This window comes from Pholis gunnellus (genome assembly GCF_910591455.1).
Source record: "Pholis gunnellus genome assembly, chromosome: 9".
Classification (NCBI taxonomy): domain Eukaryota; kingdom Metazoa; phylum Chordata; class Actinopteri; order Perciformes; family Pholidae; genus Pholis; species Pholis gunnellus.
This window is the reverse complement of record NC_136535.1, coordinates 10,233,238-10,251,794: the sequence shown is the minus strand read 5'-3', so window position 1 is coordinate 10,251,794 and position 18,557 is coordinate 10,233,238. Positions and strand designations below refer to the sequence as shown.

The 18,557-nt window shown below is 42.7% G+C and overlaps 1 protein-coding gene across 1 annotated transcript in view; it reads left to right on the top strand.

The window, feature by feature from the left end:
• Window positions 1–267: 267 nt before the first annotated feature.
• The window catches only part of robo1 (roundabout, axon guidance receptor, homolog 1), a gene marked incomplete at its 5' end in the record, with an annotated part of 156,036 nt that continues 137,746 nt past the window's right edge, over window positions 268–18,557 (top strand). The window contains one exon of the mRNA XM_079166405.1: window positions 268–415. Within this exon, the coding sequence (XP_079022531.1) occupies window positions 268–415 (148 nt within the window). The remainder of the gene's footprint in view (window positions 416–18,557) is intronic.

Below are 18,557 nucleotides of genomic sequence, written 5' to 3'. Positions count from 1 at the left end.
ATTCTGGTCTCTGAGGCTATTGCCTTCAGGGGGGATCATTCCAATCCCCCAGGAAGAGGAGGAAGAAGAGGAAGAGGCGTATCTGCGGTGGGAGTTTGACCCCTCTGGGGCGTCAGTGTTGCAGCCCAGGGCTAACGCTCCACGGGAAGTGGAGGAGGAGGAGGAGGAGGACGTGCTGTTGTTGTTTTGGATCCATCCATACAGCTGTGGGAGATATGTCTGTGGGATAGCATTCCCCATGGCCCTCGACTCTCTGCCGTAGCCCCAATGCAGGTGTCAGAGGCAGGCATGGCCGGCGGGCGGACGCCCCTGCTGCTGCTGGTGGTGCTGGCGGAGGTGCTGAGTGGAGTCTGTGTACCTGGGGACGGCTCGGGGAAGAACAAGGGAAGCTGGAGGTGGAAAGGTGACAGGAGCCGTGAGTAACTCCTCCTCCCTCTGCTACACTTTATTCACTTTTCTTCTTCTTCGCTTCCTTTCCATCTTCCTCTTCCCCTGTCAAAGGACCAACAGGGTCAAACCTGTTGTCTTTTTCTTTCACTGTTCTTTTTCATTCAGAGCACTACACGTTTGTGTGCCACTTTGATTACTCAGGTTGCCGTTTTGAGTCTCCGCTCATTTCTCTGCGACAGGCACCTGGATTTGAGAGTGAAATACATCGTCTATAAGAGGCCAACGACCTTGGCATGTGTTGCCAGCTTTGAGAGGTATCAATATGTGCGTGAATGTGGAAGTGCCTCTCTGCTGTTGGATTTGCTGCGAGTTGCAATTCCTCGTTTATTATCCCTCTCCCTGCTCTCCTCTTGCTCTCAGCATCACTCTAATATTCCTGCATGAATATCTCTCAGGGTCTCATTCGTAGTCATTAATTGATCAGTGTTGAGTTGTAAAAAGCTACTCAGAGCTATGGAACTGCCTATTTCCTCCGAGTAAAAGCCGAGTGTAGCTCTGAGAGAGTTCATTAAATATGCTGACACATGAGTGCATGGATGTTGAGAGGAGAGAGGATGTTCAAATTGAGCAAAGAGCTGCGGTTGATCCAGGACATGGCTTCTGTCCTCAGGCTTCTGGCTATAGGCTAATGGGATTGTTTGGCATGCCACCACTGCTTGACGCTGAGTGATGAAGTGGGGAGTTTGTCCCTTTGTAACCGTCCTCTCGGTGGAGGTTAAAGGGAGATCGCTATCTTGATACCGTTCCAAGATTAAATGACTGGAATGGGATGGAAGAGGCACTAAGTCAAGCTGGAGCAGGGCACTTGCCTTTCCCAAGGAGACACAAGCTGGTCTCAGGGTGGCATGAAACGCGATATCGTTTACAGGTTTTGATGGCAATGACACTGGAAGTCTTGTGTTTGGTGTTATATTTAGCTACTTGAGGATACAATTTCTAAACCTGTAAACTGGTTTCAAATCCCAGTTTCTTATCAGCTCACTGTTGAGAATGTTTAACTCAGCACATCTTATTCATGAGTTTCCCTAAACAGTGTACTGGGAGGACATTTAGGGTTATTGGTGCACCATTTGCTGCAAAACAAAATCATGGATTCTACAGTATTTTTAATTAATGAGACAGTTTTTCCAATTTGAAATTATTCTATCTGGATTTCTGTAGTTCTCTGAGTAGGAAGTGTTTTGAGTGTTTGTCCAGTCAACAAGCAGTAAATTGTGCTGTTAGACTACAAGTTGAACATGATATGAGCTGGATTCTTTTGCAAAAACCCGCACCACTTCTGCAAGCACTGCGGCAAAAGCTTGTTGTGCACGCCATAGAATATACTATACAAAGTAAAAGTTTGATTTTTAGCTGTTGATAAAATATGGGAAATACTGTTCTGGCTAAATTTACTACGTACAGCTTGAGCTTTGGCACATATTTCAGAGTCGTTCTATACTCTGACCCCAACCTCTACTCTCTTGCACCAGGGACTCTGTACTTACAACAAAAGGCTGGTGTACTTTCTCCCTGTCAATCAGCTTTATTGGTAAAGCTCTAACTCTGTGCTATCCTTTACCTGAACCAACACCTCTCCGTGGACCAGCAAAAGAGACATTACAATGTTTCACTCAGTAAACATCCACCGGAAACACAGCAGTGGCTCTGAATCCTGGAACGCATATCAAACAGCACAGTTTTCTAACTTTAGCTTGTAGGTGTTTTCAACTTTATTTAAAGCAGCTATAATCAAATTTATATCGTAACAATGGATCAAATGGCTACGTGTACATTAAGTAGGTGGAATCTTTAGCCCACAACTTCCCTGTTTTGGTTGTCTCTCTCCACATTCATCAATGTTGTCTATAAATGCAGCAGTGGAGTCCTCACTATAACTATAAATGTAAACCCTGCATACATTCCATGGTGGCCCTGAGAGCTCAACTCACTGCAGCAACAAGCAAATGAAGAAACAATTTGACAACTCATGCTTTGTATTACAAAACATATTCGGCAACTTAACTACACACAAAAATATCAATTTGAAAAACTTTGCAAATAGAAACACTTTTATAGACACATAAAAGTGATGGAACACACGGCTGGGACAAGCATCCTTTGTTGTAGACGTCTCCGGATTATGAAGTCAGTAAATCTGCTTTAAAAATCCTTTTTAATATTGTGATATTGTTGCAGATATCTGCTGTTAACCTGCGTTAGCCTTTTGTTTATTATCATCGTATCTGAATCATGCATTCTTACAGATTTCTTTCTAAATCTGTTGTCTAATTGGTGAAGATGTTTCTTCATTTGGTCTATATGCATTCGTTTTTCTTAATTTGCAGTGTGTTCAGCTGTACATACATTTATGTGGAATATATTTATTTTGGAAGATGCTGCTCCGGTTAACATCGACACACAGCACTGAATGGAGTAGGAGGCATTTGAACATCATTAAATGTGTCCTATTTTTATTGTTATCCATGTTTGTATTGCATCACAGCCCATGTTATGATAGAATCACCCACAACCTGTTCTCTTGTGGCAGAGGGTCGTGTTAATGTTTTCTAAAAATGCTTCATCGGTAATAACCACTCAAATGTGAAAACGTTACCTTTAAAAATGTGTTTATGTCTCTCGTCTCCTTTCTACTGAATGTGCCATTTGGCAGCCCGCAAATAACGCAGTGATATGCATGAGGGAAGCCTGCTGATATAAGTGATAATGTCACCAGCTATTATTTGCAACCTGAGACTGAATCCCTACTAAGACTGCTCAAGGCAACGCTCCTCACTCTGACAGAGCAAGATGTGCACATTTATAGTTCACAGAGGCAACTGTCTCTCACGCACACAAACCCTGGCCGGTACATGAACCCACAGCAGGACTAATACATACAAGTGATGGGGATTTGTGCACGCATTTTTGTGTGACCGTGCGCACATAAATAAATTATCACTTTCTATTTTTAGTGACAAGTTGTCTCCTCGAGTCCTCAGATCTTGGATATGTGCAGTCCTTTCCTTAACGCCTGTGACTTTACTCCCTGCTTTTCACATCTTCTCCTTCTGAATTCTGACAACAATTTGCTTGACAAGTTAAAAAGACAACTCAGGAGTGGGCTAATTGTGTTGCTGCAAGCCGATGTACTGACCCTCTTTCCAAATGACATCAATGTGCATAATTGATTCGGTATATTTACAGTATTCATGCATAAAGATGAAGTTTGGTCCAGCTTGTGCTTGCAAGTCCACAAAGTTGACCGCCAGCCTGGAGCTGTTTGCTGTGGTTTTGGTTCTCCTCTCTGACATAGGCTCATCCTTATGATGGATGAGGAAGATTATGGGATTTACGGCTGATTTACTCTGCACTGGGCGCTAATAGAAGACACAGAAATATGACTTGCTGTTTCTTAGAATTCAGTTTAAGTACAAGACACATATGTGTTTGAGATATGCCGGGTATTCAGAGCTATTGCATGGATAGAGTTTAATGTCTGCATATTTTTCCTGAGTATTACTGCAAGAAAAGTAAATTAAGAAGTAGACTATGTTTTGTCATTTCTCTGACAAAAATAGAGCCTGAAAGACTGTCATTATTTATAAATGTGTAGTTGAAATGATGTTTTCCTGCATGGATAAGTCTAGAGTTAATTCGCCTGAAGTGATGAGCCCTCCTTGTGAGCAAGTTTCTACTTTGTGTTTGCAACTGTGCCAACACCACTGCTGTAAATATGAGTTTTTGCTGTAGCTAGCATGAATTATTTTCCATGGGATTTGCACATGCAGGGATATGAACTCATGTATCCAATAGATGGCAACAGTGACATGCAGCTTGGTGGAGTTGGAGGGAATGAATGAGTGCTAATGAGCTGTGGACTAAATCCTGTGGTTTGGGTCAGAGGCACGATGCAGTCCAGACAGTCGTAACCACAGACACACTGTCATCAGAAACACAGCCCAAACCAGTAGACCTTCACAGGCATGTACAATTATTGCACGTCTGTATAAGGAATGTATGATATCTGGGATTGATCCTATGAACATCGGGTCCAAATCTTTCTTTCTAAAATCTTTTTTTTCTTGTTTTATTCAATCATTTTTTACTGTCCCTCCTCTGAGCTCTGTTCTTCATCACACCTTTCCCGGTTCTCTCTATCCAAGGAGCATTTTTTCTAAATTAGGTAACGATAAGCTGAGAATCTCAACTAAGTCAGGAACAAGGATGTGGTCGGTCGGTTAGAGGTGCGGTGGGCTGGGAAATATTAGAAGGTGGAGATGGAATAAGGGTCCCTGGGGTCAGTATCTGAATATTCCTCTCAGTCTTGTGCATAACGTAGAGCGCCTGATTCTTTCATTATATGAGTAAAAATAAGCTATAAGAAATATTTCCACAGAAGGCAGCGTCAGATAATGCCTTAGCTAAGCCTGTTTTGTGGTGACTTTTTTTTTTTCCTGCACAGCAAGTCACTATATTCATGTTTTTGGGGTATTGTGCTTAGAGACAGAGGCCTTGGGTGCCTCTTACATTCACATGAAATAACAAAACCTCTAAGAATTATGAGAAGAATTGAAACGTTTTACAAGAGATAAGTGAAAAAACAGGTGGATACTGTGATCAGACATGGTTCATAAATATGGGGCTCTGACAGGCGTGGGCCGGAGGGTAAGCACAGGGATCTGGGATTCTGAGGATATGTCGGGTCAAAGGGTCATCTAGTGCTGGGACAGGTCTTCAGAGGTTAAAAATCAAATGGTACCACTCCTCCCGCTCCTTGATGTTTTATTTCTGCTTTTTCACGCCACTTTCACTTCAGCAGTTTTTACAAGCAAATGTTTCACATACAAATTGCCCTGGTTTCCACATCTGGATCTGAGACGTATAAAATTACATATGAAATGGGAAGAAAAGAACCCACATGCTTTTATTTGTATTCTGTTTTAGTCCTGACATCCGTTACTTTGATGCCGTTCACTTAGACCTTGTACCATTCTGGCCGTTTTTATCTGCTTTTAAAGTGTATCACATTTGTGATCTCATTTTATTTTTTTTCAGGTTCATATTTATATTTTGGGGTTTCTACTAGACTATGTCTACTGACTTTAATCTTAAAATCTCGTGCTGTCAGTCTAAATATACCTCTATTCACCCTCTGTCTGAGACGCTCCGTTTCAGCACCTGTCCCTTTATGCCCTCCTAAAAAAGCCTCGTCTGCTCTGATTGGCTTGTGAGAAAAAATGTATTCTAATGAGCCTGCATGTGACATATAAGGGGAGCCAAATCTGAATGGATGGTGAATCACATGTTTTCTGATGTAGGCAGACCAGAAAAAACAACTGGGTTGTCTTATTTTACTCCAGATACCCAAATGTATGTGCACAAGCACTGACAAAGTGAGTTTTTCATGATATATCCCCTTTAATATTTATTCTAGCATCCACTCCAACAGTTTGGTGATGGTCTTCATGTGAAACAGTTGTTATTGCGAATAGGAAGCTGGTGAAGGATCATGTTCATTGCTGCTCTGATAAATCATACCGGTTGGTCAAGGTTCATGCTTTCAAGGAGGTGCATCTGGACAGGATGATGTGAACCTTTAGGCTTGTTTTACCTACCTGGAGAAGCCTCTTATTGAAAGCAATGAGAATACCAATACCATGTGTATCAGAGGAGAAACATAGTTGTTTACACCCTTACCAGCCCAATAGACTATTAAGCAGTGACTAGAACTACAGTACAAGATAACTGGCCATAGCAAGTTAGGGGTTAAATGGGAAAGGTACAAATGTGGATGTTAAAAAAACGACAGCTGAGAACACACTCCATATGTTGTGCAAAAAGTGATCTTCAGATTTCATTAGCTATATTCTTCCTGCCATTGTTTAAAATAAATAATTGAGGCTACACATTAAAATATTCAAGTTTGACAGAATGAGTTCAAATCAAAGTACAGTTTGTCAGCTCTTTTATTACCGTTTTCGCTGATGAGACAGCCTCTCTTTTGAAATACGTACTGTAGGGCACTCAGACATAAATGCATGCATATATGGCAGCCAGTCTATCTGGCTGACAGCAGCAACGTCTACCAAGCCAACCACAGCCAAGACGGGACAAGCTGTTTACCATCCATACAAGAATCTGCCGGGGCCTCTGTTTTCCCTTTACTTCACTGATGAAGTGGTAATTACAGGAAAGGCCTCACACCTCCAGAGAGCAGAGCATCTCGATGCTCAAGGCTTTGTGTTGTTATGCCTGTCTCAGAGGCCTCATGGCTGAGAGTTGCGCAAGTGATCGTTTTTGAGCAACAAATAAGAGCGAGGCAAGTCCTGCTGTGTGACTGTTGCACTTGGACCAAATATGATGTGATCACAGATGGCAATTTTAATGGAAGACATCTATCTGTGAAGAAAAACGTTCATTGTGTGGTTCCTTTTTACTCAGTCCTTGGACTTATAGAACCCTTTCAAACAAGACTGACTAAACAAGAATGTATTTTCTCCAAGAGCATGGTTTTGAAAATTAGCTTAATAGCTGTACTAATTCTGCCTGTCCGCATGGCTTCCATAGTGGCAGATCCACATCGGTGTAAGCTCAATCCAGCTGTGTCCGTGGTTGGTCTTCCGTGGTGGGAACTGAGAGGGTCTTCGCATCAGCATCTCTTCCTGGCTGACACAGCATTTTCACACATCATTTCCTCACAACAATCCCCAGTTCTGTCCACCAGCATAAGCACACAAAACCCTGGTTAGCTGAGAGTTTGTGTTTGGCATCTGTGTGGAGATAGTCGAGCCATCTGTTTCCCGAAACACAGAGAGAAAGGAGATTTTTTTCTTTGGGTTTTAAGTCGACGTCAATTGGCATCACTGAAGGGGATGCAGAATGCATGGTTGGGTATAGATTTCACTCGCAATGCTAAATTGAGCATCATTCTCACCATATGTGGCAGTCTCAGTAAATTACACTTCAAGGTATCGTTCCTCCAACAAGTCCATGTGAAAGTGGCTGGAAATAACTGGCAAAATGAGACGGTATCATCTTGCTGTAACAACGTTCAACTCTATAATGTCAAGATAGTAATGTAAATGCATTACTGACTTTTATGAGTGCCGTGTGAATAGGAGGAACAGCCTGGAATCATCCACATTGTATGACTCAGTCGAGGCCAGCCATGGCAGCGGCATTAATTAGCACAAATGAAGATTGGCGGTGGAGCCTCACCCCGCGGAACCTAAAATGAACCCTTCTTGTTAATTTGCTAATTGGAAGTCTGGACGAAACAAGGTCAGGGTTATCATACTGAACAGTCTCTTTTGTATCTTCACTTTGAAAACACTGGTGATTATCTCAAGTAGCAAACATTCAGTGATTTGGCCACTGCCATTTGTCTTGCGTCTGCGCTTCTGCATTTGTTGACCCATCTTACCACATACTTCATTTTGTGCTCTCTTCTCTAACGCTGGAAGCAGACCTTTTCAGCATTGAGAAAGCAGCAGTGTTGCAGGGTAACAGTGAAACAGCACAGACGTACTCCCACACCACATGAAGGCACTATTGGACATATTACCACCAGATGTCTGACACCATGGCATTCGTTTCTCCCTCCGTAGCCGCCTTGAACGCATGATTGTTACAAAAATGTTGTTGGTGCCTTGTGTGATTTACAAAGCTGTGGATTTACGGCGATAAAGCATGAACAGTTGCCTTACACATTGTATTGTGTGTCACCAATTGCATTCTCAACTTTCAAGGACAGAGTATCTAGTGTCTATGGAATAAAAGAGCAATTTCTTTTTCGTTTTGTGTTCAAGCTTAACACAAACAGATGGTAATGTTATACACTGCAGTATAGCACATCAGTCCATAACTATATCAGTCCATATATATCAGTCCATAGATGCAATCCAGAGAATCACCTGCCACTAATAAATTTGGCTGATTTTGTGTGGTGAAGGGGTGACAGGAGGGAGGGCTGCATGAGGCCTCGACAGGAGGTGTGGAGAGTTGCACTTTGTCTTTTGTTGCATTTCTTGCCTTTTCGGGATTTACGATCTGCTTCTCACAGCCTCTGGCCCTCGGGTGCCTCGGCATTCCCATGTGTCATGTGACACCACTGCTTTGTAGCGAACAGAAATCATTATGCCTGAGAAGCCCGTTGCAGGGTTTATTTGACACGAGTGGTTCTTGGAAAATGTTTAATATTGAATAATTTATTTGGGTGTTTTGAGCAATTTCTATATTTCAGGATTTAGTGATTTGAGGGTTAATCAAGCTGACAAACAAAACTTTATACGGTCCCATGTGAGGCCACTGCTGATGTCTTTCCATATGAATTATGGGCATGGATGTCACAGCTGGTATCCGTCCTCTTCCATATCCACGCTTGCATATAACTCATTCTGCAGCCTATATGCCGAATGCAGAAATTCAGTGGCAACACTTAACGCTGTCTTCACAAATGCAGACCAATTTATCTTACATTGATCATCGTCATAACGTTTTATAAATGCGTTGAAAGATATATTGAGAATTAATTGAGTAAGTCTATCTGTCAGGATTTAGTACTGAATAGAGTTAGAGCAAATGCGTAATGAAATAATGTGAATTGTTTTATAGCCTATAATTATGTTGTCACCTGAACGCCCGCTGGCAGGATATCAGGTGGAAACAAGCTTTGATTTAATGAGATGACAGTTGGTAGGATGTTGTTTTTAGGTAAGGTAAGGTCATTTTTTTATATTTGAGGGCTGGTTGAATTGATATATTTTTCCCCAAATCCTCTAGACATTTAAAAAAAAAAAAGAAAAAGTCCACTTGACTGCTTTACAAGTGTTTCTCTGAATTCCATGAGGAAAATGTACAGCTTAACCTGTCAGAGAAAGCACACGGCGAGTTCTCACATTGTAAATCTTGATCCAGCCTTCATCCTGAAGAATTTGAACACGAAACTTGCCTTAGGTGATACGGACTACATTTCCTTCATCCTCAGACTTTTTTTCACTCGACAACCTACTGCCTTTCTGTATATTTTAACACATCATTTGTCTTTCTTTTAGCGCAACACAACTATCCTGACAGTGCCAAAGGCATTCTTTTAACAACAGACGAGACCTTGAATGAGTATAATCTCAGCTGGCTTCCCAGCAACTTCTCTTACATTCCTTTCCAGTGACTTGGTGGATGTTTGAAACTCTGAACTGGACTAAAAATGATATCACAAATTGTGCATGACTGTGTGACTACTTGCAAAGTGTCTAAGTATCCCTATCCAGTGTCACAAAGACCATAATCAAAGCCGTGCCTCGAGCTTGCTGACATTTCATCCTACTTCCCAGATGTAAACTACTGTAACTTAGAATAGAACAACAAGAGAAGAGTGATGCTTGTCATGTTAGCCTGTGGATTTGGACCGTCTTCATGGCCGCATTGTGGTCTCACCAACTACTTTGCACTTCATGTTGCAAAGAGCAGCGAGATCCTGGCACAACGTCCCTGACCTAAACTGCTAGTATTGATCTGGCTGTCTACTGTGATTGTTGGCTTTCTCTTCAGGGGTGCTGAGAAGCTGGCTGCTTGCCTGCAACGTTCTCACCACACATCTTCTCAGGGCCTCATTTCCATCTCCTCTAATCAGAACTAGACATATTGAGAGCATAAGTTGGTTCATCTGCACTCTCTCATTGAACTGTGAATAGTTAGTGTGCGCTCCAGTAAATTAGCATACACATGTTCCTCCCTGACGAGCACCAATCGCTGGTGGAGTGTGTGTGTGTGTGTGTGTGTGTGTGTGTGTGTGTGTGTGTGTGTGTGCATGCAGACAGTGGGCGAGAGAGGCTGGGAAAGGGAGATAGTGCCTGCTGTTTGTTCAATTTCCTCGACTTCAGATCAGATGGCGACTGAACTGTGACACAGGCAATCACAGAAAAGTGAACAGAATCATTACCTTGAAGTCATTAGCAAACTGCCGTGTGCCAAGTGCCTTGTCTGCATCTTTCTAAACAACAACCAGAGATGTGCTATGGGCAAATCATGTGTTAGTTTCTTTTAATAATTTGAGCCCTTTTTTCAGGCTCCCTTCATTAGAAAGTGACTTTAATTGGAATTCCTTAGAATCCCTCTGACAAGAAACATGTAATTACTTGTTGGCGCTATCTTAGCTCTTCAGATGCCAGTGTCGGTTGGTCAGTCCACCACTTTGATCCAGTCTGAAATATCTGATCAACTATTGAAGGTATTGCCATGAAATTGTGTGCATATGCCCATGCATGTTCTCCAGGATGAATCCTAACGACTAGTGCGATCCCCTGACTTTTCATCTAGCGCCACCATGAGGTTTATTATTTATGATTTAGCGTGAAATATCTCAACAACTATTGGATGGATTACCATGAACTTCTGTGCATACGCACGTTCATGTTCCCCAAGTGATGATTCCTAGTGACTTTGGCGATCCCCTGACTTTTTACCTTGCACCCTGATGGGGTTGCCATTTATGGTTTTGAGTGAAATACCTCTAAAACTATTGAATGTATTGTCATAACATTTGGTAAAGGCATCTATGTTCTTCTCAAGATGAATTGTTATTACTTTGGTGATCCCCAACTTTTCATCTAGTGCCATCATCAGGCATTCTTTGGTTAATGACTAAATATGGGCGTGGCCTTTCAGCACCTCGATTGTCTGTTGTGTTTTTACAACGTAGAGGTCAGGAAAAAGTCACAGTGTGAAGCAATAAATGTTTGTCAGTGGAGCTATGCGGCAAACATTGCCAAACCAGGATGCATTTACTGTTTGCTCATTTGTTTTGACCATAACACAGCTGGAGAGAAGAAAGAGATTAGTAGGTGTGCCCCGTGTGAACTGAAAGCCGGGTGTCATCACATCAAAGACTGTGAAGGTTACACATCGCTGGTGGATATTTTCCCCTCTCTGGATCTCTAATTAAAAACCTTCAGAATTCCCCTCGGCTTACATTTAATGGCACAAACAGCCTCCAGGCATTTACCAGCCACTGAGGGCACAGATGAACTGGGGATGATAAACACCTATCAAGTCTTTACATCTTTGTTCAACTAAATTAGCATAATGTTACTCCAACCAAACCGGGATAAACACATTTTGGAGCCATGAGTCGAGCGGGTATGGTGACATTTTCTGGCTGAAAACAGTTACCGCTACTTTGGTATGCATCTCATTTAAGTCTAAAAGCTCAAGTGAAATTGTCCTGGTGCCTGGAAAGTCAGGCTTTGTCAATGGAGCAGCTCCAGCAAATGTTTCTGGGAGGGATGACAGATTAGAGGCTTGGTTCTTGGTCTCTTGGTTTGGGAAAGAATCGTTCACATTAACATATTGATGGAATTTTCAAAGATTATACAAAAAACATATGTGAATTCAGTTTGAGGGCTCTTTCCTTTCCCGTTGAATCTGTGTGTGTGTGTTTTTGCGAGTGTGTGGGTGTTTGTGTTTAGAGCACATGTGGCTGATTAAGCGAATCGAAGAGCAGGGAAAGGTAGCATCATTGTACTTCGTCATTAATGTGCCACAGCCTTGAAATGAGGTCTGCATTATTTGCTCCACTGCCCTCTAAACTCATTTCCCATAGTCATAAGCCTCCAGTTTCTCATATGCATGACTTTTTTTTTCCTCCCCTTGTCTCTTGTCCTCTTTGTAATTGGGCTAGTGAAAAAGGATGGTGAATTTCTTTTTTTTCAGATATAGGACAAGAAAAAGTATCAGACAAACAAGTATTAACTGTCATTACTCCGAGTCTCTTAGTCAGATCTCCCCCGCATGCAGAGAAATCTCATGGTATTTGAGGGCATTGTGAGGTACGGCTCTTGCAAGAGGCAGGTATTGCAGTGAGAGAGTCAGAGAAGGTCACCTAGTCTGGCGGCTGTGGCGGCGTGGATGCCGACAAGTTGCTTATGAGTCATGTCCATGAGCTGCAGACGCCACATCAGACTGATACATAACAGGCATTCAGAAGCGATTCACCTTACAGCATTTAAAATCCTTGAAAAAACGTATTTTTCCTCAACTAAGAGAAGTCTCTCTCTCTCTCTCTTTCTCTGTCCCCATTCCTTCAATCTGTCTCTCTATGGGCACCAAAAGTATTACAGTGTCACAGAGATGGACATGTGGGCTTTTGACAGCTTGGAGGAGGCTCGCCTCAGTTCCACCGGGAGTATGTTCAGAGAAAGTTTAGGCTCCTCGCAGGCTTTGAAGTTATTAGACCTCAGTTATGTGAAACAAAGCTGAGAAGGAAAGTATCAAGTAGGCTAGATAGTACGCATTGTGTAATGTGAAGGTGTGTCAACGAGATATCCCTGAAAAGTATTTTTCAAAAGCCCTTCTTCCAAATCAACATTCTCTCCAGGGATAAAACTGCTCCCACAGCAGCTGTGACAGAGCTGCTAACTCTGCTGAGCAAGTGCACAGCAGTCCAGTCAAGTGACCATGCAATATTTAGCACCCTTTAATCCAATCAGCGCTATTTGTCTTGGAACGGTCTCTCTGTTTTTCTTTCTGTGGTTGGTTGCCGATGCCCTCCAAGCAAATCTATCATCAAGTCAATTGTCACATATTTCTCCTCTGACATTTGCATTTTTATTTAACCACGATCAGCCCATCATGGGTTCAGAGATGAGTCACATTTCAACCTTGAGGTGTTGACGTGCATGTAATTGCTGTGGGTTTTATAACCAACGAAACCGTATTTGGAGAGCGAGAGACAATACACACAACTGCAGTGTAGCTGTCAACAACGAAATCCTGCGTGCGGCCGTTCATTCACAAACTGTGTGATCAGAATGGTTCTGTTTGTCGTTTCACTTGTTCCCTCAGGCTGCAGCAATGAGCAATGAAGCTGTGAGTGTCAAAGACATCAGAGGGTTTTCGTGGAAAATATCTGCAAAATCATTTGTTGTTAACGTTCACTTTAAATTTGCTTTTCACTGCAGCTCACCCATGGAAACTCATATAGTCCTAATTATTGCAGTTTGTCACTGTCGCTATCATTGCTGGAATCTTTAATGGCTGTTGAAAACATAATAGCAGTGTGTAAAGTTAAACTGGGGCTGGGATATAATCAAGTCCCTTCCTCTCCTGCCCTTTCTTCCATGCAATATTTCAGTATCACATACACAGACTTAGAAAAACTGTAATGTAAATGTAAATGCAAAATGAGTCCATCATTTGTCTAGTATGTAAGCCAAACTCATACGGCATTCGTCTTTATGTTGTAACCGGCTAATAAATTGTATGTTAATCCTTTAATGATCGAGTCAAAGCCAATTGCAATGCAGACTTAAAAATGACTATGTGTAGGGCTCGGCAGTGTGACCTTAATATATACAGTAATGATACATATCGTGAAATATACGTGTTTCCCTCTTTAGTGATGTATGGTTCACGACTCTGGCATTGTAATTATTAAATGTCTGGAGTTAAATGTATCATCAATTTGTCATTACAGTTATACAGTATACTTTACAGTGGTTATGGAGGCAGTGTTTATTACATGGTGAAAGTTAAGGGCCAATCGTGCTGCAGAGCTGATGCCAAGTGTGTGTGTGTGTGTGTGTGTGTGTGTGTATGTGTGTGTTTGTGTAGAAAGTGTCATTTTCTCCACACTTCTGCTCCTCTTTCTCACGACAGCCGCAGCACAACTGTGCAGTGATTTGTGACTTGGTTTTAAATACTGTAAATCTATTGTTATTAATTTCTTTTAAGAATAGTTTTTACATTTTGATTGACTGATTTACTTTATTGGCAAGAGTTCAAAGAGTAAGATCGATTCCTCTCTCATAAGTGATATTAATCTACAAATCTAACTCTCGGTAAGAAAGTGTTTCTGCATATTTACAAAATTGTGGAACTGTTCCTTTAACGGCTTCTCTCTCAACAGTTTGGTTGGACACCATGCAGTGTCTACAGAAGTAGATATTAATAAATAGATTTCCTTGTTGACACCGTATGTTATTCATCTCTACACTTGACTTTCAGGGGCTTTGTGTTTAAATGCCGCCGTTGCCGCTTACATTTCTTTTTGATAGTTATTTTTAAGAGTTATTTGACTTTGCCCAGTTCGTTTTCTCTGCAGCAGTGTGTGCTAACAGCGTATGAATGTATTCTCTCAAGGCCCGATTAAAACCCCATTAGTCATGCAGAAAACAAAGAAAGTGTAATCAAAATGGAAATGAGTGTAACGGGGTCGTGGAAACAGATGAAGCGGACAAACTAGCTCCTGCTAAAAAAAAAAGATACTTTTTTCAAAGACTTCTTTTTGTACTGTTTGTCTTCTTTTGTCCGTCTTCAATAATGGTCAGAGCTATTGAATCCAGGTCAAAATATAGAAGATACTCTTCAGATGGTGTTATGCATCAAGGAGCAGGGACCTCATTTGAATGTTCAACTTGCAAAAAGAATGCTACAAACGAAAGAAGGGAAATCAAGGTTGCTTTGCCCCACAATTAGCGTTTTTTGCCGGCTGTTCAAAAACCAGATGTAAGGGGAGAACATTTTCCAAGAAAACAATTTAATCATTGAAATTGCTTGAGGTCATGTTACAGAAATGTGCCACCTCCCTGCTCAGGCTGTGTGAAGGACCTTGTCCTACAGTACAGCAAATAATCAGTCAGTCCAGTTAACAAGCCCCAGAGTCAGACTCCCCAGTCTCATCATTTTAAGCCCATCCATCACTTTATACGGGCTGCCAGGGCCGGAGCACTGCTGCCAATACATGGCAAGATGACAATGAGACAACAGCTAGCCTCTCCGGCTTCTTCTTTTACATCTATTAGGCGCTTGCAGCGTTTGTCAAACTAAACGACCTTGACCACAGCGGCAATAAGTTACACATCAGGTTTATTGTCAGGTCAGGTTGCACACGGCCTTGTGCTGATTGGGTCCACAGAGCAGCCACAGCGTTGCAAACAACCACTCAAGTCAAATCTAGTTTGAGTAGACCTCCTCATTTATGGATATTCTATAGAAACGGGGGCCAGAAGCCTGCATGGATTGAAGAAAGGCCTGCGAGCCAGAAAAGAGGACATGCTCTCATGTTTGAGGAGGGCTCGGGGGCCAGGACTTATAGTCTGGGGCCCAGGAGGAATGACGGTAGGGGGGGGCAGGCCTGCCTTTGTATCTTTTGGTGAGCAGTCAGTTATCTGCACATGTGCCCCATTAATTAGCCAACAGGGGAGCTGGATGCAGTATTGAGGCTAAAAGGGGGTAGTGAGGCGACATTGAGGTCCTGACTCTGATGCCCCAGGGGCAGCGGGGCACTCCACCTGTTAATGAGCTCTGAAGTGGTCTCTAATTGGACCTCTGACTGTGGACCACACAGGGAATCAGACAGAGGAAGACATAAAGGAACAGATACAGTATATAAGGCTTGAGGGCAAAATAGATTGAGAACTCTTTGTAAAGGATTGTATGCTAATGGTAATATTTATGTTGACTAAATTGTATTATTAGTTTGTCAAGAATGAACTTTCTTTCTCCATCTATACACTAAATGTCTATTAATGACCAGCCAATCAAACTGTTGTTTAAACATTGGAAGAAAATATATTGATTATTTGGTTTGTACATGGTTGTTAGTGGTTGGATGTGAACTTTTTGCAAAAATAATTCTAAAAGATTCCTTGTTTCTGAACAGCTTCGTGTTTTGATATTTCTTCCCAGCTACTTTATTAACAGAGGCAGATGTTGCGTTTGTTTTGAATTTGCCTGTTTTGAATTGAAAACACTTCATATATCTGACTGGTGTCAATGCTGTAAGTGTCAGACAGTGTGCCGGCCTCTGCTTGATGTCTGTGTTTCTGTCGTGTCATGTTCTCATCTCGTAGGTCATGTGTATCATCGCACTTCATTCATGTGCATGACTCCGAGTAACCTACGTGGTTATTTTTGTGTGACTCTGCCCTGCTCTCCTGTAGCGTCTTCAGTCAGACGCTGCTGTTTGGATAAACAGACAGGCGGAGAAGTGCCAGATAATAGGTTCGGCCCAGCGTGAGGCCCCCTTTTGCTGTCACATTCATTTGCAACACTACAGGAGCAGCAGGGAGGGAGGCATGATCACTGCATTTTAAATGTCTTTTGTTTGTGTCTACTATTAACGATGAGTCCATAACTGTTGTAAAGTGGGATTTGGGGTCATCACTGTGTTTTAGAAAAAGTCTTCGTAGATTCTTTTTTGGCAGTTCTCCTACGGTGGGAGGGGCAGATGAAGTGACGGGTCACCCTCTTTTTCACACTCCGCTGATCTAAAGCACTCTCCGATGAACAATTGCGTCTGCCCGTCTGCTGTTTATCAGAACTAACGCCAGATCTCATTGAGGAAACAGATACTTCCGACAGACTGCCACTCACTTATCTAAAGGGGTTGAATGCACTTTGATTATCATTCCTCTTACCTCCACAGCCCGAGCGCCAGGCCCAAATCAGCCCACTGTCAGAGAGCCACAAAGAGAATGGGCATGGCCGAGTCTGATTTATGTCACACGGAGCCATCATAAGGGCACAGTTGGCCTCCCATCTCCCCCATAGGCCATATACACCCCTCTTGGCCTCTCTTTTTCTTGCCTCCCCCCCCCACTGTCCCGCCCTCACACCTCCTGTCGCACACACTCAACCTGTCACTCCAGAGAGGACACAGGCACAAAGACGGGCGCCCGAATCAAAAGGAGCTGATTAGTAATTAATGGTGCATCATTGTATTTGCATCAGGACTGTGTGCGTGTGCATGCAGAGTGGCGTTGTCAATCATGCGGAGTGTGCCCCGGTCCTCCCTCCTCTGTCCTGCCCATATGTCCCCTTAGGGCTGCAGCTACTTAGGGCTATTGATAGGATGGAGATGACTCTGTTTTAAACCCACACACTTACACTCAAGCCCAACACAGGACAACAGAACAACCTCCTGCTGAGCTCAGAGGGAAAAAAAGCTGGAAACTGCATCAACACATCAATCTGATGGATCTATACCCAACGACTGATTGATTTTTTTACCTGGCATTATCATTGTGTTTCCCCCAGACACACTTGGATTATACACAACTGTTGGGATTGTGGGTGTTGGGTTGTTTACTGCAATGTGGGTGTTTGGATTCTGCAGACAGAGGCAGAGTTTACAAGGATGGAGCCCGGCACTTCTTTGTGTGGTCGCTCTCTGCTCGTGTCAAGGATGCGGAGGGCTTGAGGTTTGGACCGTGGGTGGGGAAGGTGGGCAGAATGCGTCTGGGTTCTCAGTCCCTGTGGTATTATTGTTGACAGAGACGGGAGTCGCTCAGGACGGGGCCAGCGAAGGGGCAACACCAGCTCCCACCACCGAACACGAGGATGACAACTCTTTGGGCTACACAGGTATTGCTGCTGCTTTCTCATGATACCTAAATATGTCCTTGCATACATACAGAACCACTGTGAAATATCAGGTCCATCCTTTTTTATATTTTGTTTACAATCAAGCATGTGTTGTCTATTACACCAGGTATACAAACCTGCTATACCTGGGACTAGTAATCAAAGGGATTACAAAATGCACTTTTGGGAGCGAATTGTTTACGTTTTTCAAACAGCAATCGTCCCACATTTGTAAAGTATTTAGACTGAAAAAACACACTTCAATGCAAGGCAACAGTTTCCATGTATTTCCATGGCAAATATTTATTTAAAGCACGATCTTCATGTTGTGACCGCTGCTTAGATTTTCCCAATTTTGAGTGTTGAAAAGGGAGAGTTGTGGGAAAAGGAGGCACAGAGCGCCACTTCAAATGCATCCGTTTATGTAGCCTGTATCTCCTCAGACCGCAGAGCTCTGTGGGGAAATGAAGTGCCGGAAAAGGGGTCCTCACCTGAGGGACTGGCTAACACACACACATGAGCGCACACACAAAGGATTCAAGTCTGGAGAAAATTAGTATTGAGGCATGTGTTTTGTTTTTTAAGCCCTTTACCCCAGAGTGAGGGTAAAAAGTGTTCACAGTGTGTCGTCCCAGCGAGGAGAACTGCCTCCCTCGGTCACTTACTGGACCTCACACAGCTTCAGGAAATCTTGTGCAGAAAAGGGAAGTCCAAATTAGCTGCCAAAACCGCTACGAGCTTCACCACTGTGTGCAGCAGCTTGG